Here is a 27,439-nt window from a genome sequence, read left to right as displayed (position 1 = left end):
AGCGCTGGCTAACGGCTCCTAACTGAAGGGCCTTCTTGTCCTTAGTGTCAGTTACTAAAGTATTGGCCAAAAAAAACCTGCATTTAATGTAGTTTGCCATCAAAACCTTTCAAGCACAGCATATTCAGCGTTTGTATTTTAGGTCAAAGCAGAACAGTGAATGTTCAATGACAGACTGTAGGTCACCATCTTGTTTTCAAGGGTGGACAATTAGGACATGTACCCCTAGTGTTATTTTTGGCGCCTTTTACTTTTGCAATTCTGTTTACAGATTCTCAACACAAAATTCAGAGCCTATCTATCGCCTCAACTCGGCATCTCGTCATGGCGACCGCTGAGCCGGCAGCTCGCAGCTAACGGAAATAACAGCGCTCTCAGTGCACACAATGGCAGCAGTGCTGACAGAGCTAACAGTGTTTACATGAGGGTGACTCAGAGGTAACGCTATCAGCTGTAAGTAACATATGAGGGCAGTGCAGGGTGGCAGCCTGAAGACAGCCAGTTTAGCCGGCAACGTAAACGAAGCACAGAGAAACTCAGATTACAACACACACAGTGGGAGAGAGACTTCATTCTCTCCTCAGGTAGTCAATACTCCACTATATCGAAGAGAGAACCTTTAATAAAAGTTTTAAGCCTAACTCTGGATTGTTTTAGTTGTCCATAATATAAGCTTTGTCAGCAATAGAGAGTGCTTTGTGGACTTTTGTTTTGCCCTTGCTTACCCTCTTTCAAGCTACATTGGTTGAGGTTGTTAGGGCCGTATGCAAATTTCCACAAAATGATGATATATTCACATTTTTGTGGTCAAACAGCTCATCTCAGTCCTCTGCCAATTATTCTAATAATACAGAAATGTAGGCCATATTTCTAATTCTTTTGTTCGACTTCTAGGAGATGTTCATATAAGATAATGTTGTCGAGATTCTTGTCTAACACACAACTATTTTCATAAAATGTTGAACTATTCCTTTTAACTAATCCTATGTTAGATGTGACTCTACTGTACTGAGGGTTGTTGTTCGGTTGTGTCTCAAACATCAGTCTCAGTCATCAGGTGTGTGTTTGCCTTCTAAGCTGTCCTCAGGTCTGTGTTTACCCAGCCGTCACTGGCAGAACGTACAGTGTTCTGTAGGTGGAGGAACACGGAGACTTAATGAGAACTCTGTGATTGACTGGCCTTCATGCTGCTCGTCACACGATATAACTGACAATACCTGCATGACTGCCTTCACCAAACACAGAGGAACTGTCACTCTGCAGCAGCTAATCACGCGTTATTTCCTCTCTATAGACGTGTAATGCAGTTCACCTTCACTGTCAGTGTCACACCTATTTATACATGAATCTCACAAAAAGGGGGGCTACATTTCTATTTGCATTCTAGATATTAGTGGTGATGGATTGATTGTATCAATACTACCCATACTAACTCTTCTTTTTTTTTGAGTTCATAATAAATGTCTTAATAGTTGGAAAAGCATTTATGGGTAATGTCAATGCAGCTGGAATAAAAGCCGATTATTGATATTTGTGGTTCTGGCCTGGGAGTTAATTAGTAACCAGTTTGTAATGCAGACTCTCTGTAATACATCTTAAACCCAATCTGAGAGGATTTACACAGTTTGGAAATGTCCCTCCAGAGACACAGAAGCGATTATTCAGTTGTTTTCATAGGCTGAGTTGTACCTTTCAAGGTTCCACAGACTTTTTTCCATCAGAACTTCTTCCTACCAAAGAAACGGTCCCTTTAAAAAGGGCCGGTGAGATCGGTGAATTTTCGATCCACAGTAATGGGGACACTGATTCTGGAGGGAGATTTGCAGTTGAATTTAATTGTCTTTTTTTGTGAATTTTGAGCGCTAAAGATTCATATTCAATCACTCGTATTTCACAGAAATCTCTGAGACATATAACTGGAAGCATGGGTAAATAAAACCAAAGGTATCTGCATCATTAGACACCATGAGATGTATGAAAGAACATGTGTTTTTGTAATTTGGGGTGAATTGACCCTTTTTAAATCCCTTGTTTTCTATTTTGGCTCCAACAATTCTGTGCTTAATTCTTCCTTCACCACCAAAAACATGTTCAACAAGTGTCCTCTGTTGTAGGAAATGCTACCAAGTATTGACTCTGACTGTAAAACTCTCTCCACCAGCAGAGGACGACATTCGCCCGGCAACCTCCCACCCATCAGCTCCCTCCACCTCCACCTCCTCCTCCTCCTCCTCCTCTTCCAGTCAACCTCTTCTCTGTCCCCAGCGACGGCCCCTCCCATTAAAGCCATAGCCTCTCCTAATCCTCCCCACCACCCCCACCACACCCCACCCTACCCCGAGTTGCCCTGGAGACGGCTCAGACGAGCAGGTGATGCATTGACAGGGAGCAGATGGTTCCCTGTGGAGGTAAGCATGGCTGAACAATGCTTCCATATTCATCATAAAGTCTCGCTTACTCTCCGCTTCTCCCTCCTTCAACTGCGAGTACACACATAACTTCAAAGTTGAATGAATCATGCTTTCACTGAAACACACACACACACACACACACACACACACACACACACACACACACACACACACACACACACACACACACACACACACACGCTGATGTTTGTTCAAGCCTTGCTGATTGAAGCCGACCACATTCTGATGGGTCTGTCCATACAGACTGCGCGTGGTGATAATGTTGTGACAGGTTGTGAGACAGCACTTGTGATAAATGAAGTCTCCTGCATTCAGTAGTTTACAGTACCTCGGAGGGTACACATGTAAAGTAAAGACAAACAATAGGGGTCGCCTCGCCTCGGCCTCCCCACGCTCGTCTTCTGCAGGTGTTTTGGGCCTTTTTTTCGTCGCAGTAACTCACTCCTCTAAAAGAAGCTCTGTCTTTAGCCTCTGTCTCCCCTGGAGATAAAGTACAGACACCCCACTCTGCCTGTCTCTTTCTTTCAGCTAACTCCTGAATAATCCAGCAACAATACAGGGCTCTGAGGCGGTGTGCAGCGATTCGCCGGAGGCCTGACTTGTATTGGGGTGCAGCGGGGGGGGATAGCATTATGGAGATCAGCTAATGCATGTAAAACACTGCATCCATTTTTTTTTATTGGAACAAGTGGTAAAGAAAAAAAGTCTGCAGCACAATAGAGGCTACGAAGCGCTACGCTTAACCCACCACACCTGGAGCACACAACAGGAGGTGAGAGTGGCAGTCCCCCACTCCCCCATCCTGCCTCACCCATCATCACCAGCACCACAGCACCTATCAATACAAGCTGTAAGGAGTGTGGTGGGGCTTCGGGAGGAGGGGGGGGCTGCCTGTATTCACGGCCTGACTATGATAAAGACGCACAGTGAGGAGCCATTCAAGAGCCCTGTGCCCATAATGGAGTCACTAATAGGTGCCTATTCAGCGAGGAAAGTGTTTTCTGGAGGAGAAAAAAAAAGTTTTTGGGGAAGCAACAATCACTTTGTCTGCTGCCTTGTGTATGTAAAATTTATGCAGCGCTCCACCCCTCCACCTTCTCCCAACTCTTTTTGCTGTCTTTTTTTCTTTCTTTAAAGAGCGTTGCCCGTGAATAGACGACATGCATAGTTTGGAGTCTTCCTTTCATCCTTACTTGAAAATAAATTGAATGGTGTGTCCTCGAGTGAGTCCGGTCCAGCGGCAGGAATACACACTCTCCTTTTCACCTCCCTCTCTCGCTCCATAAAATTGTTAACCACAGGTGGCCAACTTTTACTTAAAGTATCTTTCGAGACTTGATGTGCTAAAATCTTTGTCAGTATTCAGCATTTATATTTAGGTACTGAAAGGTGTGAAGTAAGCAGATGTGAGGAAACGCTGGTCAGAGTTAAAGAGCCAGCCTGGCAAAGGTGTAAAATATCACACAGAAGTAGATTACAAAAAAAATAGCACTTATTATATTCATAATAGTGTAAGATACTATTTCAAAACAACAGCCTAAACAACTGCATGTCCGAAACGTTTTTTGAAACATAAATTCCGTATGTTTAGCTCCCAGATCTACAAAAAATATATCCCTGAAGATTTCCCAACTTATTTAAGTTTCTGAAAAACTTATTTAAGTTTCTTATGATCAATTAACACTAAAATCATTTAGAATTATCCCTCGCTTTACCAAGGACTTTTCACCTGGAAGTTAAATTGTTGTATCTTCAGACTGTTTGGTTAAATTGTATTCAAATCTTAGTGTTTTCTTTGCAACTCAAAGTAGTCGTGACTAAAACCGTCCCGAAGTAAATGCTGGCCGTCCCAATTATACAATGACTTTATTATAAAATAATAATCAAATGTATATCCATGAGTGATGTGTGGCATTCATAAAACATCATAGAAATGGTTCCATTCCAAATTAGCTCACATTTGATATTTGATAACATATGTTTTTACATATACATATTGATTTACATACCACTACCCGGGTCATTTTCTCTGCACCCTAATTACGACATTTCTGTGGCACATTTAAAACGTGCTAGATCAATGTCGACTGCCTGATTATTCATAATAATTACTGACATGCGTTTGTGATGAATAAATGATAATATACTGAGCGTATTTACCCAAAGAGCGCTGCTCTGCTCACATTAAACATTAAACATATTATTGTTGCATCACAACTCATAGATTATAAAGCGTAAAATCACTCCAGCGCTTTAGGATTCCATTATAACTGCCATACAGATTAGTCATGGTTTAGGCTAGGTCTACTTTCCTTCCTGCGACTGTCCCAAAAGGTATTTTTATTTTGTTTTCCCAACGATGAGAGACCCGTAAGTTTGAGCCCTGCTGTGTGCAGTTTGATCAGATTTGATTGACAGTGCTGGCAACTTTAGCCATCAACCAAAACCTGAATAGTGTTAGTATGCAACTTGCAAATAACCAAAACTGTCCTGACTTTGGCACAGAACTGTGTTTATTTAGGACCTCATTTCTCACAGTAAAAGCAGATTGAGAAAATAGTTTTTTTGGGCCTGCAAGAGTCTGATTCGTCTTGAGTCAGGATAATGTGATGTACATAAACTTGGTTCGAGTAAAATCAAAGCAAGAAAGAGTAGGATTTTGTGAGCCTGTCTTATGAAATGAAGTTTGTAATTAAACTTGTTGGTCGTTTTTGAACTTTCATTTGGAGTTTTAACACAAATCTGGTCAACGTTTGTCATGCAATAACAAATGTGGAGAGATTTAAAATACATAACATCTTCTGGCTCCTGTTCAGGCCTAAAGGCTGCCATTGCTTTGCTTCTAGCAACCATATTTGCGCCCCCCCCCCTTTGGTCCTAAAGGCACCAGGGGAGCAGAACTTGTGGGTGAGCTGACTAATCTTGAAATGCTGGAACCATATTGAAAAGAGGGAGAATGAACTGAGAAATACTGGGACCATATTGTGCTGCGTGTCAAAGGGCTTAGCTGACAGATTGATGAGATGAGGAAATAACGGAGCAAACCGGGGGGGCGGGGGAGGGGGTCGAAGTAGGAGGGGGGTCCCAGCATGGCATGGCAAGCAGGGTTTTGGAGTCAGAGCAGGAATTCCCGCAGGCCTGCCGGGCAGAGCTGGCGCAGGTCAACGCTCTTTGATTCTGGGTCCTGCTGCCGACAAAGAGCAGCACGCAGTGGGCTGGGCTGCTTTCCTTAGAACAGCATGAAAGCCCTTGTAATTGTATTTTTATGTGTTTGGTGAGAGGCTTTGTCAGCTTTGTGTGCTGATGTATGTGTTTATTTTGTGTGTGTGTGTGTGTGTGTGTGTGAGGGTGCTTTTTTTGAGTCTAATTGAGAGTTAATTCATTGCATTTTTTATCTTAAAAGTGCATCATTTTTATTTTGTCTTAAGTTGGACATTTACTGTAAATGTGCCAGTGTTAGCAATGTTTCAACTGTTTTTCTATTAGATGTTCATTTACGAGTAGGGTTGTACTCCAGATATATTTTAAAAGTCTAATAGAGAGTATATACTTGTATGACAACTTGTTTGTGAAAGCAAGTGATAACCCACAGAGAATCATCTGAGTCTGCAGTTTTAGCATCTTTCACCTCTTGGTTTTGTATGTTTGTAATTTGATTGTACGAGCTGTTTAGATTTGTATCTCTAAAGAGCAAATGCACATTGATCAAAAACACTAAGTGGCTAATTTTCCACTAATATCCCTCAGCAGGTCAGCAGGCTGTTTTCATACACTGATTTTACCTATACCTAAAAAGTAATGCATCATAATTCGTATATATCCCACAAAATCAATGTTTATGTAATCCATGGAATTATAAACCAGAAAGTATCGTGGTGGATAGGCTGCAAAAACACCGGACTTTCACCCAGGAGACCGCTGTCCCGTGTAAAAACAAAAGTCAACCTTGCTTTATTCGTTTCTGAAGTTATAAGTGACTTTCGTACTTAGGTAACACCACTTCTGTCGTTATTTTAACCCAAACTATTCCCTTTTCGTAAACCTAACCCAGCTGTTTTCTGTAAAAGACGGAAGTTTATTTTATACTAATGAGGATTCACTTTTCATAAGATATCATACAAAGGGTTGTATGAAAATGTTGCCCTCAACCAGATGTTAAAGTAGCCTTTAAAATAACAATATAACAGATCTCAAGTAAGATCAAAACAGGTGAATACAAGGTGAGGATTAAAAGATAAAGAATAGAGTATCTTCAGCAGTACACTTAATATTGATTATTCACATTTAGACACAAGCTTGCATTAAAACAGGGCTGTACTAACTACCCAAACGTTCTTGTCATTGGAAAAAAAACATTCACATCCGTGCCACAAAAGTACTGTGATTTCCAACCTTACATCCCCTCACACAATGCATTTTCTGGCAGTGTCTTAGCAACTGGTATTGTGGCGTCTGGATTACCCAAAAAGCACTGCAGAGCCCCTGTAGGGTCGAAGAGAGGGAGAGAGAGTGGGCTTTAGGAAGGGCGATGTCAAGGAGAGGTTGATCTCAGATGGTCCCGAGAAGCTTTAGTACATATCACAAGTTGGGCTAATGTGAGCAGAGTATTTTAAAATGTCTTCTTTTTTATCTCTAAATGAAATGAAGCAGATTCTTCTTTTTGCAGCTTCAGAAGCTTCTGCAGAGAACATACGTCTGTAAGAACTCTTACAACTTTAAAAGATTTATTTTTGTAGCTGAAGACATGAGTTGTAAAGGGGTTGGCTGCTTGTGTCTCCACTACAAGTGTTTGGTCTGGTCACCATGGAAAACACTCTACTCCACCCACTTGTCCACAACCCTTGTTAATATTACACCGTGAGTGTATTTACTTGTTTTTTTCCTGCACTACAAATCTTAAACTGAAGAACCTCCAACATAAGTCAAACTCTAGACAATAAGCTTTGATTGGAGATACAGATAGAGGGCTGTTCAGAACCTGCACACACACAGAAGCACATACACAATCGGCTGAGCTCTGATTTGTGCAATTGATAGGGTCCATTGTTTCCCCAGAGCTTGCCACTATATGCCCTGTAATGTAATTAAGCCCAGGAGATTTATGCTGCTGTATAGCAGCCCAGAACCTGATCCATGTTGTGTCTGGAGTCGGACTGAAAAGCCCTCTCTCTGTCCAGCTGCTCCTGATCTCTGCTCTGGCCTCTGTCACTGTGTGGGGCTATACAGTGCAGCTCACTTCTTAATTGAAAGCTTTGGTTTGTTGTAGTGCGCGTCTCTGTGGTGCATGTGGAGGGAACTCAGGGTTTAACTTTATTATTTCCCTGCAAATTCGTAGCAAGGGAATATTGTCTTGTGTGCTTTTTTTATGGTGGCCAAGGAAACGATATGCATGAGAGAGTTGCACCAGTTTAGCAGGATTGTAATCATTAACAGCCATAAGCTTTTAAAACAGAAAAATGTTTAGCCTCCCACAGAGAGGCATTGCTCAGATCCCCTCCCCTTAAATCAGTCAGCTACAAAGCGCTGAAGGTATAATATTCAACTTCTCTTGTAGTGTAATGTTCTCACCAAGGACTGCCGTGGTGAAATGCTCACATTTTTACTAAGAAGATGGGTAAAGTGAAAGACTAGAGCTCATTGGACATGTCTGCTGTCGAGAGAAGAGGAGCGCCAGAGCCTCACTGGGAAAACAGAGCTTCCAGAAATCAGGATTTGAAGTATCCCCGGAGGCTTCTGGCTCGGCCCAGGCATCCCGTCAGCACCAGCGCCTGGCAGCCTGACAGCTCCGACTCCGCACACCACGCTCGCAGGGTGAGTCCATCCGTGCCCACCCGGCTCTTCCTAAAACCCACAGCTGAGCAGTCTGCTGCCGCCACCGCCCACAACTCCCAATATCCCGAATGAAAGACACGTCAAACGCTGCTGAATGAGCCCCATGTAGAGAACATGAGAGAGAAGATCCGTAAGACCCCGGAGCATCTGTCCACCTCTCTGACACTAATGAATGTTAAGTAGGTTAGCTGCTGGTGTGCCACTGTCCCAGAGGTCATTGTGGCCGGTGGTGGCAGCGGGGCTGTGCTTTTGTCGGGGTGCGCCAACCCCCTGTGAGACATCTAAAATGGCTGGACCGCTTACCCCAGCACCAATAGTTGCCATATTGATCCTTCTTGCTTGCAGATTAAAGCATAAAGGAGCTCTGTCCTGCCGGCGGGGGTCCCCACTGACTCCCTGAGCTCATTTCAGGGTCACAGATTCCTTGCAGCTCCCTGACCCCGAACCCCAACGTGAACACACACAAACACCGGTGCGAGGCCGGACAGAAACCTTTCCAGGGATGAACTCCATTAAACAGGATTGGTCGGATGCTCACATTCACGGCTCATTATAGCTGACCCCGGGCTTTCTCTCTCTCAATCTGGGTGCTCTCCTATTCTGTCTCTGCCTCTAACCTGGCCAAAGCCATGCTGAGGTGGTCACACTCGTCCTTTTGTTTGCCCATTGATAGCTCGGCCGTTTGCTTGATTGTTTTCTGAACTGGATCTCCTCATCAGTTGTGTTGCGCTGCATCGTGGAGTTCCTGTGGTGTGCTTTTAAAGTTTTTGTCTGTGTAGCTCTTTTGTCTCGAAGTTGGTTGGTTTATCGACAAATCTGGCAGCTGATTTATGTGTATTGATCTCATCGCCGCCACCTTTACTGCGGTGGGGAAGTTGAACTGAAAGGATTTACATTGAGAGTGAAAGCAGAAATGTTTGAGTTACCACAGTCTCACTTATTCAGTCTCAAAGCACTAGTCTGAAATCAGTAATAACACAGGATTTGGGGAAAACCAACATTTACGTTGTTATGTACTACCTCGACAGGATGTAAAAGGGGAGTAACTTATTTAACCCACTTCCTGATTAATATCATCAAATGTGAGAAAGTGAAAAACAAATAGTAAAAGTGGATCTTTGTCTAAGAAATTAAACAGCCAAGTCAGTTTACACTGTGTGAACAGTTAGCCACAAGCTAGCGACCAGCTGATGAACATGGGAGCATTAAGCATCTAAAGAGACAGATATTTCCCTCAGCAGTTGGTAGAGACCAAAGACAGAGCTAAAAGAGAGCGATGATTGCAATTTGATTTGCCGAGTGGACAGAGACGAGTCAAAAGCAATGATGATGTTGCTCTGTAACTGCTGAATGTGTAAATATGCAAATGTTTGCTAACACTTCAAGAAATTGGATTTCATGGAGTAGATGCTTGTGGATTTTGGTTTCCATTTTCTCTAAAGTTGATAACAGCACAAAACAGAAAAAACAGTATCAAAAATGTGGACTAAAATTAGTTTAAAGGTTTTGAATACTTTAACCTTATTTTAATAAAATTTGATGACTATATTTCTAAATTTAAGAGCTTTAAAAGAGAAATCCTTTGTATACGTCAGTGTTTCCCACTGGCTGGACGGTGGTGGGTGGTTAATGGAATTCTTTTTGTATGTTTTAAAGTGAGAATGCATCAATCTGGTGCACGTTGAGAGCTAAATCAAGAGGCTTGATCCAAGTATTAACGTCAGATAATTAGCTAACGTTAGATTGCTAGATATAGCCTACATTGTTTTTCACGACAATCAATCACCATGACGATACGTCAGTACAAATATCATAAATACCATTGTGTTTTTGGATTAGTTGATACTGTAAAGTTAGTTAACTCGCCTCAAACGATGTTGTGTCCTCAAAATGCCTTGGTGTCTTGAATGCAGCCAGGAATATTACAGTGTGGGCACAGTCTAGGTAATTAATGTGAAACGCTCTACATTACAGTGTTACACAGGTTTACATGCTGGTTTCTTTCCTTCCTACTGTGCGTGTTAGCGTGTCCTTGGTGCTGACCTCACCAGGATGCAGCTCTGCTCTGTGGCTCTGCGTTCAGGGCCTGCTCCCTTAATTAAACGTTGATTAAATGCCTATTAATGTGCCCTGACTCACAGACAGGGTGTAATCAGGTGAAACGGAATTAATAAAACATCCAGTGTGGTGCTCGGGAAAAGGAGGAAGGGCTCCCCTGAGAAAGACAGACAGATGGCTGCAGGAACCACCCAAGAGAGGAGAAAGCAGAGTGGGAAAGATGGGACAGAGCAAAGACCAGTCACCATTTTGGTTATTAGCTCTAAATTGGTAATTTGATCCAGCCCGCTCCACCTACTCATTATTAATAAGACCGACCACATTTGACCATATGTCCCCCTGCTGGCTCACACCGGCACCACATCACTTCCTGTCTGCACGAATCCTGCCAGCCCACGCCACTCTGGCGCTCAGTATCTCTGACAGGAAGTACCATGAGGTGGAGTTTTCGTGGAAATAGGGGGGAGATAAACTCTGTCGACGCATGCACACAGTGGAAATCCCATCTGCTAAGAATCTCCCTAATCTCATTAACTTAATTGAACAAGGAAAAGAGGAGCAGCAATCACTTTAGACAAACCCTATATGGGATTATGTGTTGTATTTGTGGTGATGGGTCAAATGATGACATCAAAGGCAGAAAGAGGCCATTGAACTTTGCATTTTGGTTTGAGCTGATAGAACACTGGCTTAGTTTTTGGCAAAGTTTTACAAATGTGTGTTATTTTAATACTTTTTTGTACATCATTTTATTCTTTTTTTTATCATTAAAGTAGTTTATTAATCAAAACATAGTAAAAACTTCTCTTGATCTTTTGATTGCGTCACATGATCTTCATCAGGAGATGGTGTTTTTCCCAGTTATCATGGAATTGTAGAAGTTACATTTTCCACATTTGCCTTTAAACATGTTATGTTAGCTTCAAATTCTGGAGAAATTTAAAGGGGTTTAGCCAACAGTCCTAATAGTGAAAACAAATAAAAAGCAATAAATTAAAAGCATAAAATTACACTAAATAATGTATATAAAGTATTGGTTAAGCATTTTCTTTCAGATTTACATTTGAATTCTGGCTTTTATCCTTCGCTTTATTTTCTGTTTCGGTTAAAATAATTTCTCCCCAGCCACTTCATCCTCTACCGTCTCAAAATGTACTTGATTTCACATTCAGCATATAATTAGTAACAACAACGTCATCGGGCGGCGAGCACCCGTGATTCACTGGGGAAAATTGGTTGATATTCATTATTCCGCTGCAATTAAGGCTCCTATTAAGGATGGAGAGCTTGCGAGGTATTTCTGCCACAATGTGCGTAATCACATGTGTTGTGCTTTGTTGAATACAACAGGTACGGTCTAAGTGAAGCCAATAGACAAAGGCGGTGGGTGAGATGGCCAGACCTGACGCTGCCCTCTAGCCTCTCATGGTGGCACTGAAAAGGTTTTTTTTTAGAGTCTGGCACAAGCTGGCAGAGAGCTCCACACCAGTGCACTCCAAAAGAAAAAGGGAAACACACACATGTATGCACACATCAAGCTCCATTGTCCTCCCACCCTGCGAGCCCCTCTTGCCCCCTGTCACCCACTCCGCTCTGGGGTTACAGCCCATGAATGGAGGGCGAGTCCTGGGAGGATCTGCTCTCTCGCTCCCTGGAGTGGACCGACTCTGGAGCTGACTCTGTGTTTCTGAGAGCCGCAAAAGGAGAGAGAGATGGATGATCCGCTCTGCTGACTGCTGGGCATCGGCTTGTGATGTGTCTCCGGTGATTGATGAGTTAACACAGCGGCCCCTTGCTCCTTGGGGTCAAACTGATGCACCCTAACCATAAAACCACCATGCTGTCCTGAGGCAGCTACATGTTAAAAAAGAAAAGGGGGCAAAGAGATGAAGAGCAGACGTTTTTGTAAACTGAGCAGATGTTGGGAGAGCGGCTGCGTCATTGAGTCTTCTGCTCTGGTGGCTCAAACCACTGGAAGAGTTTCACAGCAGCTCAGTAAGCAAGACAGAGGGGTTATTAATGCACTGGCGGGGGTTTAAATGTCTCTGGAGAGCCCTCTCACTGTGTGGCTTTACATTTGTTTTGCCAGGCTTCAGTCATTGTTCTCATCCGGGGGGCCCACGGAGCAGGAGATTGAGCCACTGAAAGCAGTTCATTTCTGAACCCTTGATTGATCAATCTCAATCTGACTCTTTGTAAATCTGTTTTTGAAATTTCAACATGTACCTGTGCCCTCTTTCTGTAATACTTTTTTAAATATTTAATTGGCTTGTTTTCTCTCTCTTCTTTCCTCACAGAGCCCCATTTATGTGTCTTTTGTCAGCAAGGCCATCTTGTGGGAGAGAGGACTCTGCCATTACGCTGTGAGTGCACAAACACTATTGTAAGCCTACAAGGCTTTTTCGTACACGCCAGGGTTATTATAGTACACAAAAGTAAAATAAGTGGTCACAAGATATCGTAGTAAACAGACACTGATAACCTAAACACAGTATCCTTTAAGAAAGAGCTGTTTTAGGTTTGTAACCGTGAATGTATAAAGAGATGTGGATACAGAGTTGGAGGCGATAGCGTAGAACTTTAAATATATGCTGATCTAATGATATTAATAAGATCTAAGTATTCATACAGGGAAGTTGATTTACTTCAACCAAAAAATTATTATCCACTGATTTACAGACGTCTCTTTCGCAAAGTAAGTCAATGGGAAAAAGTACTTTTCGGCCTTAATGGCGTCATGTGACTGTGACCTGGAAATTTAAATTCCATTTGGCCACTTTGTAAAATTTCCCTCGAAGCCGGACGCTCTTCCTGGGGGGCGTCGTAGTACCTGAAGATTCTGTTCTTTATTTTTTACAATTTATAATTGATAAAACTTTCATACAATTTCAGAAATGGTACAAGGAGACGAGTTGAAAATGCTTGTTTTGTCTGACCAACAGTCCAAACCTCAAACTTATATTCACTGATGGGAAACCAAAAATGATTAACATAAACCCAATATTATTGCCTGTCCTCTAACAAGTGAAAAGAAACACACACACACACACACACACACACACACACACACACACACACACACACACACACACACACACACACACACACACACACACACACACACTCCTCTTCTTCTTTCTCTCGTCCGACACTCAAAAGTCCCCACCTCTCCCCTCTGCTGAAAAGAGTCTGGGAGTGGATGTGCCACAATTGACAGTGCGGTTGCCGTGGGGACAGCAGAGTTGTGTGGGCTGGCTTCCTGTCTTGGCCTCTGGTTAAACAAACAAGTAAAGTCGACAGACAAAGACGCTCGCTGGTCCTTACAGCCTCATTTACATCCTCAACTGCCTTCAGCACTTCTGCATTCAGCCGAGTTCACCGGGCCTGGCATCGCCCTCTGCCATCCCTCCACCTCTCGAACGTTCCTGCTATATCTAATAAATCACGAGCAGGCATTGTGACAGTGAAACTGCTCCCGTCATACGGCGACACGACTTTTACAACAAGCGTGTCCCTGTCCAAACAGACGGACAGCCGACGAGAGGCTGTTGACCCAGCATCGTGCTTTATATAGGCGTTAAAGCTCCCGTACTGTCACCCGGGACACGAGCTGCAATGGGACGGTCCAGGTCAGAATGCAGAGGTGACCAAACAAGGCTGCAGAGCTCCGATTTAACACCTAATATATGTGTGTTTTTGTTGCTCGAGGAGTTCAACCAGGTTTTATGGCTTTATGTTTTCTTCAATTGTGAGTGAAGTCCAAAAACCTTTGACGATATACAGCAGAAATAGCATTAATAAAACTAATACAACACCATATTTGGTCCTTTTTTAAAGGTCGCCTATCATGAAAAACTACCTTTTTCAGTGCGTAGACACATACATTTGGGTATCTGGAGTGCCTCCCAACCCACAAACTGTGAAATTGGACAACCCAGTCAGTTTTTTGTGGGCTGCCACGATCATAAAATATGTGATTCATGATTCAAGCCATTCAGATTTGACTTCCCTTCCTATGTAGGCTCATAATAAGAATATCTTGCCTCCAATCTTAGTGACTCCACCTAAGGCTTGAAAACTACCCCTCCACAGGTGAGACACATGTCTCTATTAAGCCAATCAATGAAGACAGGGCTTTTTTGGGAGATGGTCTTAAGACTAAACAGTACGAGAAAAATAATGTGTTTTTTGAACATTAAAACATGAAAACATGTTGTCCGAACCCAAGCAAAATGCGAGTGAAAATATCCCATTTAAAAGAGATTAGCATTGCACTTATATAGCATGTGAGACTCATGGTGGACAGCTAAGGATCAAATGCAACAGAACAAAATATATCTTTCTTTATTTCTTCTTCCTTGGCAAAATCTGGTGCCTACATTACCCACAATGCATCACAATGCCTGACAGGTCAGTCGGTGTTTGTTCTGGTGTGTTATTCTATAAAAGCAGCTAATGTAGCCTCTAGTTGCTAGCCTCAAGCAAAGGTCTGGTAAACTCACTTTTTTCTTTTCCTCTACACCCCTAGATTTGAGACTTCACTCACACAGCTCGCTCTGGAGCCACAATATGATTATGCATATATGAGGTAGTTTTCCCCGTTACACCCGTAAACAGATTTTGAAGTAAAAAGTAAAATGGGTGCTGTTTCCCTTAAAGTAAAGTCTCTAAACACTTGTTCCATGGATGTATATAATGCTGCATCATTCTGTCATCCTGTGTTGTGTTGTTTCAGTTGGGGCTCTAAGGGGAAGAGTCTCCGGGCCCTCTGGGTTTGCGTGGGCCTGCAAAAGGGAGGAGGAGGGGGGTCATTGTCTAACCATCGAAAGTAGAAAGTTGCTCTGAATGCTAAGCTGTATCTGAGCCTGGCTTCTGACACGAGCTGATAATCAGATTTACTCCCCTGAATCCGCCGGCCTCCACAATGCGCCCCACTGTCGTCGTCCCCCCCCCGCTTCGCCAGCATCCCCGACCCCTCATCCACCCACCCCCCCCCCCCCGCCGCAAAGCTAATTACACCCCGCAGAAACACAAATCTCCATGATTTAAAAAGTCACTCTTTTTTCAGGGGGTTTAACCTTGTTAGGGCCTAAGCCTGGCTTTCTTGTGCATCAGCTCTGTGAAGAATTCTCTGTTCCTGCAGACACTGGGACATAGACACACTTCTGTCTTTGCTCGTAGCCGTCCGCCTGTCAGAGGGTTCACTCGGAGGCAGTGTAATTAAGTGTGTGTGTGTGTGTGTGTGTGTGTGTGTGTGCGTGTGCATGTGTGTTATGTATGCTTGAGTGTTTAGAGGTGAGGGGGGGGTGAGTGAAGGAGCACACGCAAGTCTGTCCTCTGTAGGCCATCTGGGACTCTATGACTAACTAATAGACTTCCTACATTCATCGAGCAGCGCTACTTGTACATCTCAATCAGGGAGCTGTTGACCACAAACAGGCCCGTAATGACATTAGGCGGTTCTGGCTGTGTGAGGACAGCGTGTGGGTTGCCTGACGCCAGGAGGTCAGCCTGTTTCCTGGGGGCCTGCAGGGGCCCGAAGGAGCCCACACGCGTGCTCTGGGTGTGTACAGAAGATACATTATTATCTACTGTCTGTGTGGACAAGCTTTCCTCTGTGAGATGTTATGGGGACGTTAGAATCTTTTCTAGTAATGCAAAGTTATATTTTCATTATATCTGTACTTTAATATCTGTAAAGTCAACAAACTGTATACAACTCTCAACATTTTCTTCAGAGGGGCACAAATATCTGAATTTGTTTACTCTAATTATGAATATGAATATATGTATATTGAAATGACACAGCTTCATATTGACTTCAGACTACGTAAATTTAGGTTCATTCAAAATAAAATATACCATACAATGCTATGAATTCATTGGTATTTCAATTTTCAGTCTTTATAAAGAGTGTTTTCGCACAAAGAGGTAAAACTTTATTTTTAGACCTGTAGACAGGTGTCTAAACGATAAAGTTGTTTCATATACTACACAAGTGTTGCTGGTGTTTAACCTCTTCAGACTCTTCATCCCTCTCCATGTTCCTTGGAAGTAGGTGAACTTGTGCTGGAAAGCCCTATTAAGTTGTTGTTTATATCAACTTTCAAACAGAAGCAATTCAAAGTGCTCAACATGTGGCAAGAAATTGATTAGAATGATCATTTACAATAGATTAAGATTAAAAATAATGGACCAGAAATCCAGTTTTAATGCCACAACGTAGAAACGCAATCCCCATTTTTGACATCACATTCGTGCCCGGACCTGACCTGTTTGATGACACCCGCCGAGTCTAGCCCCACAAAGCCCTCCTCAGCCTTTTGACGGGGCCTGAGTGACAGGTAATGAGGAGGCCGTAGGGGAGGAAGAGGAGCGAGGAGGATGAAGGCTCCACCGTCACCGCCTCTTGTTCTGCTGCTTCTACCTCACTTCTCCCTCTTTACATCACAAGAATGCAAATCTTTAAAGCCTCCAGATCTGAGGAAAGGGAATCAGCGGAGATGGTGCAGGGATTTAAAAAGCTGATCCTCCCTGTGTGAGTCACAGACAGTGACCCCACCGTCCTCCCTCCCCTTTTCTCCCCCCTTTCTCTCTCTGTCTGAAACTCTCCTGGTTCATTATTGTATTGTAGACAGATGTATCTGTGCATTTTCTGTTTGTTTTTATCGTGTGTTAAAAGGGTGAGTAGCTGAACTTTGTTTTAAGATGAAGTTCAAATAAAGCTCTGCGTCTGTGGGCCATTTATTACATCTGTTTGCTCTGTAAAGGCCAGAGAAAGCGACTGAATGAGTCACTGGCACCAAGGCGTACGCTGGGCCGGCTCTCACTGGTTGGCGTGCTGCCGGCAGCCGTCCGTCCCTCCACATTTCCAATATTGACCGTCCCGTCTGCTTTTATCTCCCTTATGTCCCGACCGTGTGCTCTAAAGAGTTTTATCCCCCTTCAGATCATTTTCTGCCTCCTTTATTTTAAGGAGGAGGAAGGTTGTGGTGTGTAAGGAGAGACAGCTGGAGTTACTTTGTGTGCTGAGGATTAGAGGTGTGTGATCTGTTTTAACAACACAAGGGGGCAGTACAGGTACCATTCATCATTTGAATTGAGCAGGGATTCTCATTCAGGCTTTTATTTTGTAGTAGCATGGGACACAGATGTTTTATTTTGGGTATTTATTGTCATATAGATCATGTTTTCTTAAAAATAAATGTATATCACCACAAAGTGTTAAAAGGTCAAAAAGGAGAATAAACTTAGTGTGCATAGTAAAAACAATACAAATGTATTTATTTGCAAACAAAAAACAAAGTTAATGCAAATGTATTGTTTGTTTATTGAAGATCATTCCATTATGGAAAAATATTGAAGAGTTGAACTCCCCAACTTAAGAATTAAGTTTAAATGTACTGTTTGTTCAGTTTCCTTTTCTTCCTGTTTTTAACTGACAGGTTAATTTAAAGGAAAATACTATTCCAGTATGGATTTACATTTTTGTAAATGCAATTTTTTTCAAATAATTCAGTGATCTTTCCCCCCGAATTAATATTAATATTAATTATTTATTGATTGTTTTTATTGCCTTTTTTACTTTTGTTTATTTTTTTATTACATGTACATACTTTTTGTGCATTTTCTGTTTTCAATAAATCTTATGTATTTATTTAGGCATGTATTTTTTAATAACCTTTTTTATTTGTTTTATTTGATTCAAGTATTATATAATATATATAATTGAGTGACATTTGATTTATCTTGCACCGCAGCTGAATTTGTGAGGAGCTACTGGCAGCTATGTGCGTGGTTTAGGTAGACGAAAAGTTCGTACTAAACAACAATGGCGGCTCCGAAAAAGGTTAATGTAAATGCTGCAATAGCATCAGTTATACTTAAACTGGACTCAGACTGAAGGCTTTTCTTGATGGAAAAGAGTTTTTCATTCCTCTACCGACTTGCTTCGTCAAGAGTTTGATTGAAAGATGGTTTATCCAGTGAAAGTGCTTTCCGTTTGCAAACCAGTTTATGATTAAGCCTTCTCAGATGGGTCTGTGTAACAAACCGTCATGCAGGTTAACGTGTGTTACAGAATCATATAAAAAAAAAAGTTTATCCCTCCAACTTTAATTTTGCCCATTACTAAGAGTTTTTCTCCTTTTCTTCTCTTCCAGGCCCACCATCGTCCACATCATCGTCCCTTAGTGTGCCCACGGTTCCTGTCTCACATGAAAGCTCGTCCTGAGGACCTCAGACCTCCTTGTTACCTGAGCGCCAAGTCCAGACCGCTGCCTCCATCTCAGGATAGGATGGCGAAAACACACACTCTCACTGCCCCAAAGACCCAAACGCTGGAGGGTGAGGCTTATCAACAAAACACCTGGTGCTTTCACACCATCACAGCCACAACAGGAGGAGGGCACCGCCTCCTTTTGACTCCACAGCTCTGCTCATTAACAAGTTTTTCTCGCCTTTTCTATCCCCTCCTGGAGCAGTGGAGGTAGAGGCCACCAGACTCGTCGTTAGCTCTTAATCTCTCTCTCTCTCTCCTCTCTGTGGTTGTTTGGTTAAGTGCAAATCTCCTCTCTGGCGAGGAAGTGCCCACAGCGCCGCCCTCCTGGTGGTCTTCTGGTGGGAGTGAAAAGGCCCAGGGCCCGGGAGACCTGCCGCTCCTTTCAGAGCCCGGCCTCTGATGTGAAGGCATTTCTCCCCAACACACACCTCGGCTCCACAGCAGGGCACTGCTTTCACGATGCTGCCGTTGTGTGTGTGTGTCTGAATGTGTGTGTGTGTGTGTGTGTGTGTGTGTGTGTGTGTGTGTGTGTGTGTGTGTGTGTGTGTGTGTGTGTGTGTGTGTGTGTGTGTGTGTGTACATAGCAGAGGAGGGGTGCATTTCTCAGCTCCGGGGTCTAATACTAATTATTCTGCCATATGGTGGTCGGCTCCCTCACAATCGCCCTTAACCCTGCTCCCTAAAGAAACGTGCTGCACCCTGCGCCGTGGCTTTGCACTCCGACACATGTCATTCACACGCACATCGTGCACTGTGTGTGTGTGTGTGTGTGTGCGTGTGTGTAACAGATGGGAATGGCAGGGCATTGTAAGAGGAGGCAGTGCAGAAATGTGCTCTCCAATGCGTTTTTCTTTATCCCCCTGTGCTGACTCCTCTTGGCGGCAGACCCCCAGGAAACAAGAGCAGATTGTCTGACACCCTCCACCCCCCCATCACACACACACACACACACTCTCTCTCTCAGCGGTCAACAAAAAAATAGGAGAAGAGAGAAAGGAAGGGGGTGTGCTAAGTCGAAAGAGGGGAAGAATGGAGGAGGCGAAAGGGAAATGGGCGGCGCTGGATGGAGTTGATGTTTGTGGAAGAGAATCTCAGAGTGATGAAAAGAAAATGTTCTGGAGAAGAAAGAGGATTTGGAGAAGGGGAGATAATGGGTGTTGTGGGAAGAGAGATGGATGTATAAAACAGTGCTACAAGTGCTTTAGAAATGAGCTGGGCTATGAACTCTCTGTAGTGATGAAAAGTAGTTAATGTTTTTTTTTACTTAATATCTTTTGGTTGATTTTACACTATTTTCTAATATTTTATAGACTGAAGAATTAATAAATTAAATGGAAATCAATCAGGAGTTTAATAAATAATTAAAATAATAATTTCTTACTGAGTATTGGAAATCAAATCATGCAGATTTTTTCCAGATTTGACTGACACAAAGTCGGCCAATTACCGCCTCCAACCTGCACAGTAGCCTATATTTTAAATTGATTTGACATCCAAAATATATAAGATGTGCCTCTGGTCTTCTGTTTTTGTTAATATAACTATAATTTAACTAAGTCTTTTTAATTTTGGCTTCCCTTTTGTGAACTTTGTCTTTGGGTAACCACTCGACTGGTGCAATAAATAATCGAAATGATCACAACCCTCTTCAAAACATTTTTACTTTAACAATCAAAACAAAGAAATAACTCAACCCATCATTGGAAACCTTGCTGCTGATATTCCTCAACCACTTGTTTTAGGACACCTGTAACTGACGTGATATTCTGCATTCAAGCTCCTTTTCCCTCAGCTCTGATTACTGATGTGAATATTGAGTTTGGAAACAGGCAGCTGCTCCAGCCGGGCGATTTCTCGCTGCTTTTGTTAGCAGGCCGACTCACCCAGCAGGGAAACCAGACGTTCGCTCAGGGCTGAGCAAAGTGGGAGACTTTGGCAGTTAAAAATAAAATGACCCTCACCATGTTGGCCTTTGAAAAGCAACGCTGAAAAGTGGCTTTTATAAGAACTCCTAACAACAAAAATCATTTCTTGGATGCATTTTGCCGAACCAATATTTAACGTCAATTTAAGAGAAACACTCTGTTTTTGTCTTTCTTGAAGGTTACTTCCATCTCAATCCAGGCAGAAGAAGAAATGGTGTGCGGATGGCAGGAATTCGCTCTGCTGTTGTTGTTCCCTGTCCTCCACCCCCTGCTGCTCCACCATCATCCACCGTTAATCCAACTCCTCCCCGCCAAAACACCCTTCTCAGCGACTTTGAGAGACAACAAAGCAAGGCCAACACTGAACCGGCATCTCATTCCTGCGATCATCCTGCTTCGGAGGGAAAAGGTGAAGCTCAGGAGAAGGAGAGAGCACATCACCCTGCTGTGGTGTCCATCCCAGAGTCAGACTGGAAGCTGCATCCAGAGCCAGATGGACCAGAACTCTCATCGCCGCCGCTTTCCACGATCTCACACGGGTCTCTCTCAGATTTTAGTCGTCCACCGTCAAGCCTGTTCAGCCGCAGCACGGACCTCGCCAGTGGCAGGAGCAGCTTCCTCTCTGGTGGTAAAACTAGATCAGCTGCAGCCTCTTTCATTTGTGCTTTTAAAACATAATGATTGTGTTAAATGAAGGTACAGTCTAATTTTACTTTGTTGTTTTGCGGCAGATATCAGAGACTCGGACCCAGAAGGCAACGTTTGTTTGTCGCCGCTACAGCCTTGTCCAGTGATGAAGTCACCTTTGGCTTCTGACCCTCCAGTGGGATCCAACTCTCGCCGATCATCGCCGAATGCTACGGCCACCCCTCTACTCTATGAACCGCTATTTGGCCAAACCAAACCCCTCTCACCTCCCTTAAAGTCAGGTGACCCTCCTCAATCAGATAAACCTCTGAGCAGGATTCAAAGCTCTATAATAACAGAGAATCTCCACCCAGATGCACCTGTAGATCTTGGTCCCCACCCATCCTTGGCCTCCGATCACGGCCTCGTTACCCTGGCTTTCCCCTCCGCCACTTGGTCCTCCTGCCCGAGTCCACAGAGGACCACTCCCCACTCCTCAGGGTCAGGACCAAAGCTGACCCCTTCTGCATCAGTGACTCGGCTGGAGTCCCATCGCTGGTCCGTCCTGCCTCCCATCTCCCCCGTCGGAGGTGAGAAATGAGCTCTGCTGGCCACATATGGCTCGTTCACAGCCTCCTCCCCGCCCGGCACTCCGCTCCAGCCCGTGTTCTTAGGGGCCTGATTGTCCTGAACATGGCTGGACATTCACCCGTAGACAAAGAGACTGGGCCAGACACAGAGAACTCAAAGCCTGCTTCCATAGTGAGGCGTTATGATGCTCCTGCCCCCATCAACACATTGTGAAAGCATTGCTGTCAGCCTGTTTTTCCCCCACCTCCTCCCTCCCCGTAATAAATAACACAGAAAGCTTTTCTTTTTCTTCTAAATCAGCGATAGAAAGGAGGGCTTTTGATGAAAAGCTGGTACCGTTTGATTCCCTGTTCAAAGGCGTGAGGCCCCAACAATAGAAGCCGGGGTGCCTACCTCGTGTGCCGTGGCTCTCAGCCTCGGCTCCCCCCGTGCCTTCACTATTCTCTGGGCTCTGAGAGAGAGACGTGAGGCCGACGGTCATAAATCCACACTGACCACCGCTCGCTGACGACAGAACACTGTGGAGGCACGCCACAATAGAATACCTCCGCAGCTTTCCTGCGGACGCTAATTTACCGTCCCCAATGGGGATAAAGGACGGGGCCACTGACATCTGACTCCTCCTGGAACTTTATGAAAGAAGGCAAACAATGTGGAAATTGTGCAGGGATTTTCTCTTTTCTATCAGAGACATCTACTGTTCTCTGTGTGGCGCTGTACTGCGGGGGGGCCCATGCTGTATCGGAGCACGCTGTTCTCTTCACGGCAGACACAGAGCGAGTGTCACTGGTTCATTTATTTCTCTGCAGATGGAGGATATTCAGGCTCAATGCGGCCTCAATGTGGCAGCGTGTAAAGCTTAAAGGATAATTCTGCTTTATTACAACTTGGCTTTATTTTCATAGCTTTGGCCGTCATTTCTAATTGTTATGATGACATTGTTCTCTCAAAAGTAATTGCGGACATCCAGGACCAAAGCAACACTGCTACTGTGAAGTCTGACAAGTAACCACTGGATAGGTTAGCCAGAGCATTTTAACACTTTATTTGGAGGTTAAACAAAAAGTGAGAGCACCAGAAATGTCAGTAGAAGTCCAGCATTGCACAGGAACTACAGCACGTACAGTTGAACCAGATAGTTGCTTGGCGTTTGGAGCGTTCCAGTTGCTTAGCCCCCTGTATTTCTGCTTGAAGTGTTGTGGAGAACCACTGATTGCTTGTTGCAACCAGGGAAGTATGATTGCATCCAAGAGTTTGGTTGTAATGTTAGTATATGCAACATTAAGCATCAAAAGTGGACCGTAAAGGCTTGCTGCAGATGATTGACTCAAGTCCATAGAGCCCTGAAGCTCCGCCCCCGATGCTGCACAGGACCCTTTCGCCTTTTTATTTCAAGTTTATTAATATTGATTGTCCAAATTGCACCAAATTCAACACTCCCTGGGGTCCCTTTTTGCACCGATTGAGAATTTTGTCCCCGATCACTTGCACATTGAAATTGCTTTAGGAAGGGATTTCTTTCCTGCTTCCTTTTTAACGTGCAGATAGGCATGCAAGTCTTGTTTTAACGTAGACTTGAAAACATGTCCTTTCGCTTCTCATTTTTGATTTTTGATTATTGCAGAAAATAAGTTCTGTGGCAAATAAAACTTCAATGATACTTTAATGACATTTTGTTCAGCAAAATAGTATACACAAATACATGAATTTATGACTTTTGAAGCATAAATACAATTAACAGAAGTTAAATGCTGACGTTACAGCTTTAAACGAACAACATCACGGTCACATAACTTCACATTTGATTTTGCACATCTATAGAAGCCTTTCTTCTTAACGTGACCGGATGAAAATTGATCTACAAGTTGGATAGTTTGAGCGGGAATAGTTTGTTATTCCAACTCAAATAGCAAACTATTCTATTCACTCTATAATAGAGTGCGAGATTAGACACAACGAGGCTTCAAAGGCAGTGTCCCCCGACAACCCTCTTGCTCTCAGACACTTGTTAGCCAAGGAGGCGGCAACCTCCAGGCAGCACCCAGAGGTTGCCGCCTGATTCAAAGAAGAACTTTCTTAGAAAAGTATTAGTAGTAGTAAATGAGCCTGTTTCTGCAGCAGCAAATCAGATTACATTCAAGGAGGTACACATAGTGTATATATCTGATCTCAGTCAGCCCTTTTTGACCCCCGGCGTGTTTTTTCAGACCCCCTACAGTCCAGAGCGTGACCCTGAGCTGACCTGTTTTTGAGCAACATATCCAGAGTGTAACTGTCCTTGACAATGAAGCGGGTCACTGTCTTGTCCTGGCCTGGCCTCTCCTCTCCCTTTTAGCCCCGGCACTGTGACCAGGAAAAGAGGGCCACAGTCTCACAGAGAAGGCCTTGTCTTCCTCTAACTCTTATCAAACTCACTGACAATCCCCCCACCACACCCACCGCAACCTTTAACCTCCCCGAAAAAACTCACCCTGACTCAGTGCAGCCCTCCGCGTCTGCTGAGAATGACAGCGGAGTTGACAGCAGCAATATGCTTTGAAGTGTCGAGTCAAGTCCCTCCATTGTCTCTCTGAGTAGAGCGCCGAGCCGCTCAAGTGCACAATGGTGCAGCGGTGTGTGTGTGCGTGGTCGTCCGCATACTTGACTGTGTGAGGGTGGCTCCGTGTGTACATTTAAACTTGTCCATGTGGGCCGACACCAAGGAGCTGAGTTTGCCTTTTTTCCTTTTTTAGAGCCTCTGTATATATTATCCTTTTGTCCCGAGCCGAGCTGTTCTGCATTTCTAATGTGAGAAAAGCCGCGACAAGCCTCTTTCAGGACGACGACAAAACACAACCACCCGGTGAAACTGTTTCTCCCGCTAATCCTCTGATTTCTTTCTAAACCAGGCTGAGAGAAACAGTTTTGTTTTGATGGTTTGAGAGGAGATAAGTAATTAGTGATTAGCTTGACAGTTTTTTTTGGTCATTCCTTTGAGTGAGGTCTTTGGTAATTAGAGTTTAAGGGAAGAGGTTTCTGCCCCCTGTTTGTTTATTGAAGGTGAGATGGGACTTCTTTCGCCCCAGAGGTCCGACTGTAACGGCTTGTTCGGATCTTCATACTCCGCCCGAGGGGTTTCACTCATGGAGGTCTCGGGGCTTGTGTTTGGAAGTTTTCCACTTGTCAGAGTGTAAAACCTGGAAGGGACAGGCTTTAACTAAAACCACAACAACTTCAAGCCAAGATTTGTAGTCTGATAGCTGCACAGGAAAACTTCCTCCAGGAGCTTTTGTTTATCTGTCGGCTTCTGTGGTGTTCTTTTTTATTTACATCTCATCCGTTATCAATCGTATCTACATCCCTGAGATTTACGGAAATCAAAACAAGCGGATGAAATGCAATTTGATGCATTCTTTTTTTTTTTGTGAGGTACTTATTATTATGTTCTTTTGTTTGAAGTGCGCTGCTTAACAAATTCTTCCATTAATATACAATTAATGGAACGTAATCAATAGAATCTGCTACCCAAAACCCGTGCTAATAGGATAAAAAATAAAACGCACATTAGTTTTTGAAATAAAAAAGCCATCTTGTTTTCTCTTACTGGAATAATTTGACATTTTGGAGAAAAAAAAAAGTGTCTGGCTTTCTTGTTTAAAGATGAGAAGTTTGATACCCCTCTGATATCTGAGAGTGGTATGGATCTTCTCATCTGCCCAGTGGATTTCCCCAAATGTTCAACTAAATGCAGCAGATGTTTGCAATAAAATATAAAAATCCAAATTCAGTCAGGTCTGGATGAAAGATTATTGAATATATCATTCTATATCACTTACCTTGAAACAATGTTGTAATAATCTTGGGTAAGAAAATAAATGATTTAATCATCCTAAATTAAGATAATGTGACTTTCCTCAATTGACCCTTTTGCAGCACGCTCATTGAGTTGTTTATTATTCATACACATCTTTTCGCTGTTTCCTATTATTTCCTAATGAGACAACCCACCGTGCCCACGTGTATCATTAAAGTAACATCTAATCTTCATCATCATAACACAATACACCCACTCTGTGCTGTTTGCAGGACGCTGTGGCTCGGCAGCATCTCGCTACTCGGAGCTCAGCTGCAGTCAGTCCCATGCGTTTGATGAACTGGAGGCCATCGCTCCTCGGTCCACTTCCTGTCCGTCTCTGGACCAGATATCAGACTCATCAGCTTGCCCTTCACCCGACACAGGTACACACACACACACAATTTGAATGTGTCCAATACTTAGGTTTATAACCAAATACCTGAAGAATGAATGACAACCTAAGTCTAGTTTAGTCCTAGCAAATGTTAGCATGTTAAAGCGGTGCACTATGATCATGATCATGGTGAACATTAAACCTACAGAACATCAGCATGTTGGGATTGTCATTATGACGTTAACATTTAGCTCAAATACTCTTAGTATTGTTTTCCATTCACTTATCAATGCTTTTGTCTTCAAAATGTCATAAAATGGTGAAATTTTCCCACAGTTTCAAAGTACCAACAAGAGTAACATCTTATAATAGCGTGTTTTGTCCGACCAACAATCCAAAACTCTAAGATGTTCCATTAACAAAGATCTAAACAAGGGAACAAGAATTTGCCCTGTTGAGTGACTTTCACAGTTAACTGATAATCACACCTGAATTGCAGACATCTTCATAGAGGGCTGCAGAGATAACGTATTTTGTAGGCCGACCCAGAACATCTACAATGATCTACAAGTTGGAAAGTTTGACTGAGAATAGTTTGCTCGAGGGCAAGTATAAACACAACGAGGCTGTGAAGGCCGTCTCACTTGTTAGCAACAGCCTTGTTAAAGAAACGTAAAAGCTTCAACACTCACAAGCGTGGGCGTTTTTTATGTCGTAGAACAAAAATCCCATAAATTTGTGTTAACCAATAGACCTTATTTCAGGTATCTAACCAAGAGCTATTGACTTTGAGACGAGGAAACCAGAAACGCAAAAATGCTGACTCATTCCTGCAGCAGTCTATTATGAGATTTACATTATAAAAGTGCTCTTGATCTTGTTTAAATATATTTTACATAATGGCTTGAGCACATCATATCAAGGCTTGTATAATATATTATTTCAGTATATTCCAGCAGAAAATCTATAATTATATGATTGAAACTTCCTCCATTGTGTTGTGCGTAATGTTTTGTTGTTTGTTTATTTGTTTGTTTCCGTGGCTCCCAGTAATGTCTCAATTAGACCTGCTCTCCTTCCTCTGAGACTTCGGCCTTGTTACAGACGAGGACGGGCTTATCTGAGCGCTCACTGTGTCAGGTCTTTGTGTCAGCCAATGTTGCCCAACAAAAGCAGAGTAAATGCCATGTGTGTGTGCATGCCTGTGATAGATACTATGGGTAAATGTGTGTGTGTGTGTCCTGGAGGTGGTTCAGTGAGCGGCTGAGAGCCAATGAAGACTTCCTCCACCTCCCTCATAGCCCACTAATCCCTGACAAGGTGTTTAACCTGCTTGCTTGACCCGAACCTCCATCTGACCCCGACGACCTTTGCCCCGAGGATGTGGAAGGATCAGGGCGACCGCTGCCATGGAAACCACAGCGTGATAAAAATCAACCCAGGGCTCAAGCCAAATGTGAGCTAATGCTCCAGACTGATTTTTATCAGAGACTGACATGAAGCACCATTTGCATTTTTATAGAA

The 27,439-nt window shown here is 43.3% G+C and overlaps 1 protein-coding gene across 1 annotated transcript in view; it reads left to right on the top strand.

Moving 5' to 3' along the window:
- Nucleotides 1–8,020: 8,020 nt before the first annotated feature.
- LOC129112825 (uncharacterized) overlaps nucleotides 8,021–27,439 on the top strand; it is a 48,493-nt gene continuing 29,074 nt past the window's right edge. Inside the window, exons 1-6 of the mRNA XM_054625058.1 lie at nucleotides 8,021–8,243; nucleotides 12,620–12,685; nucleotides 18,485–18,668; nucleotides 20,707–21,156; nucleotides 21,260–21,745; nucleotides 25,812–25,964. Of these exons, the coding sequence (XP_054481033.1) occupies nucleotides 8,076–8,243; nucleotides 12,620–12,685; nucleotides 18,485–18,668; nucleotides 20,707–21,156; nucleotides 21,260–21,745; nucleotides 25,812–25,964 (1,507 nt within the window). The 5' untranslated portion in view covers nucleotides 8,021–8,075. The remainder of the gene's footprint in view (nucleotides 8,244–12,619; nucleotides 12,686–18,484; nucleotides 18,669–20,706; nucleotides 21,157–21,259; nucleotides 21,746–25,811; nucleotides 25,965–27,439) is intronic.

This window comes from Anoplopoma fimbria, chromosome 23, assembly GCF_027596085.1.
Source record: "Anoplopoma fimbria isolate UVic2021 breed Golden Eagle Sablefish chromosome 23, Afim_UVic_2022, whole genome shotgun sequence".
Taxonomy (NCBI): domain Eukaryota; kingdom Metazoa; phylum Chordata; class Actinopteri; order Perciformes; family Anoplopomatidae; genus Anoplopoma; species Anoplopoma fimbria.
Note: the sequence above shows the minus strand (reverse complement) of the source record. Positions and strands in the feature narration are given on the sequence as shown.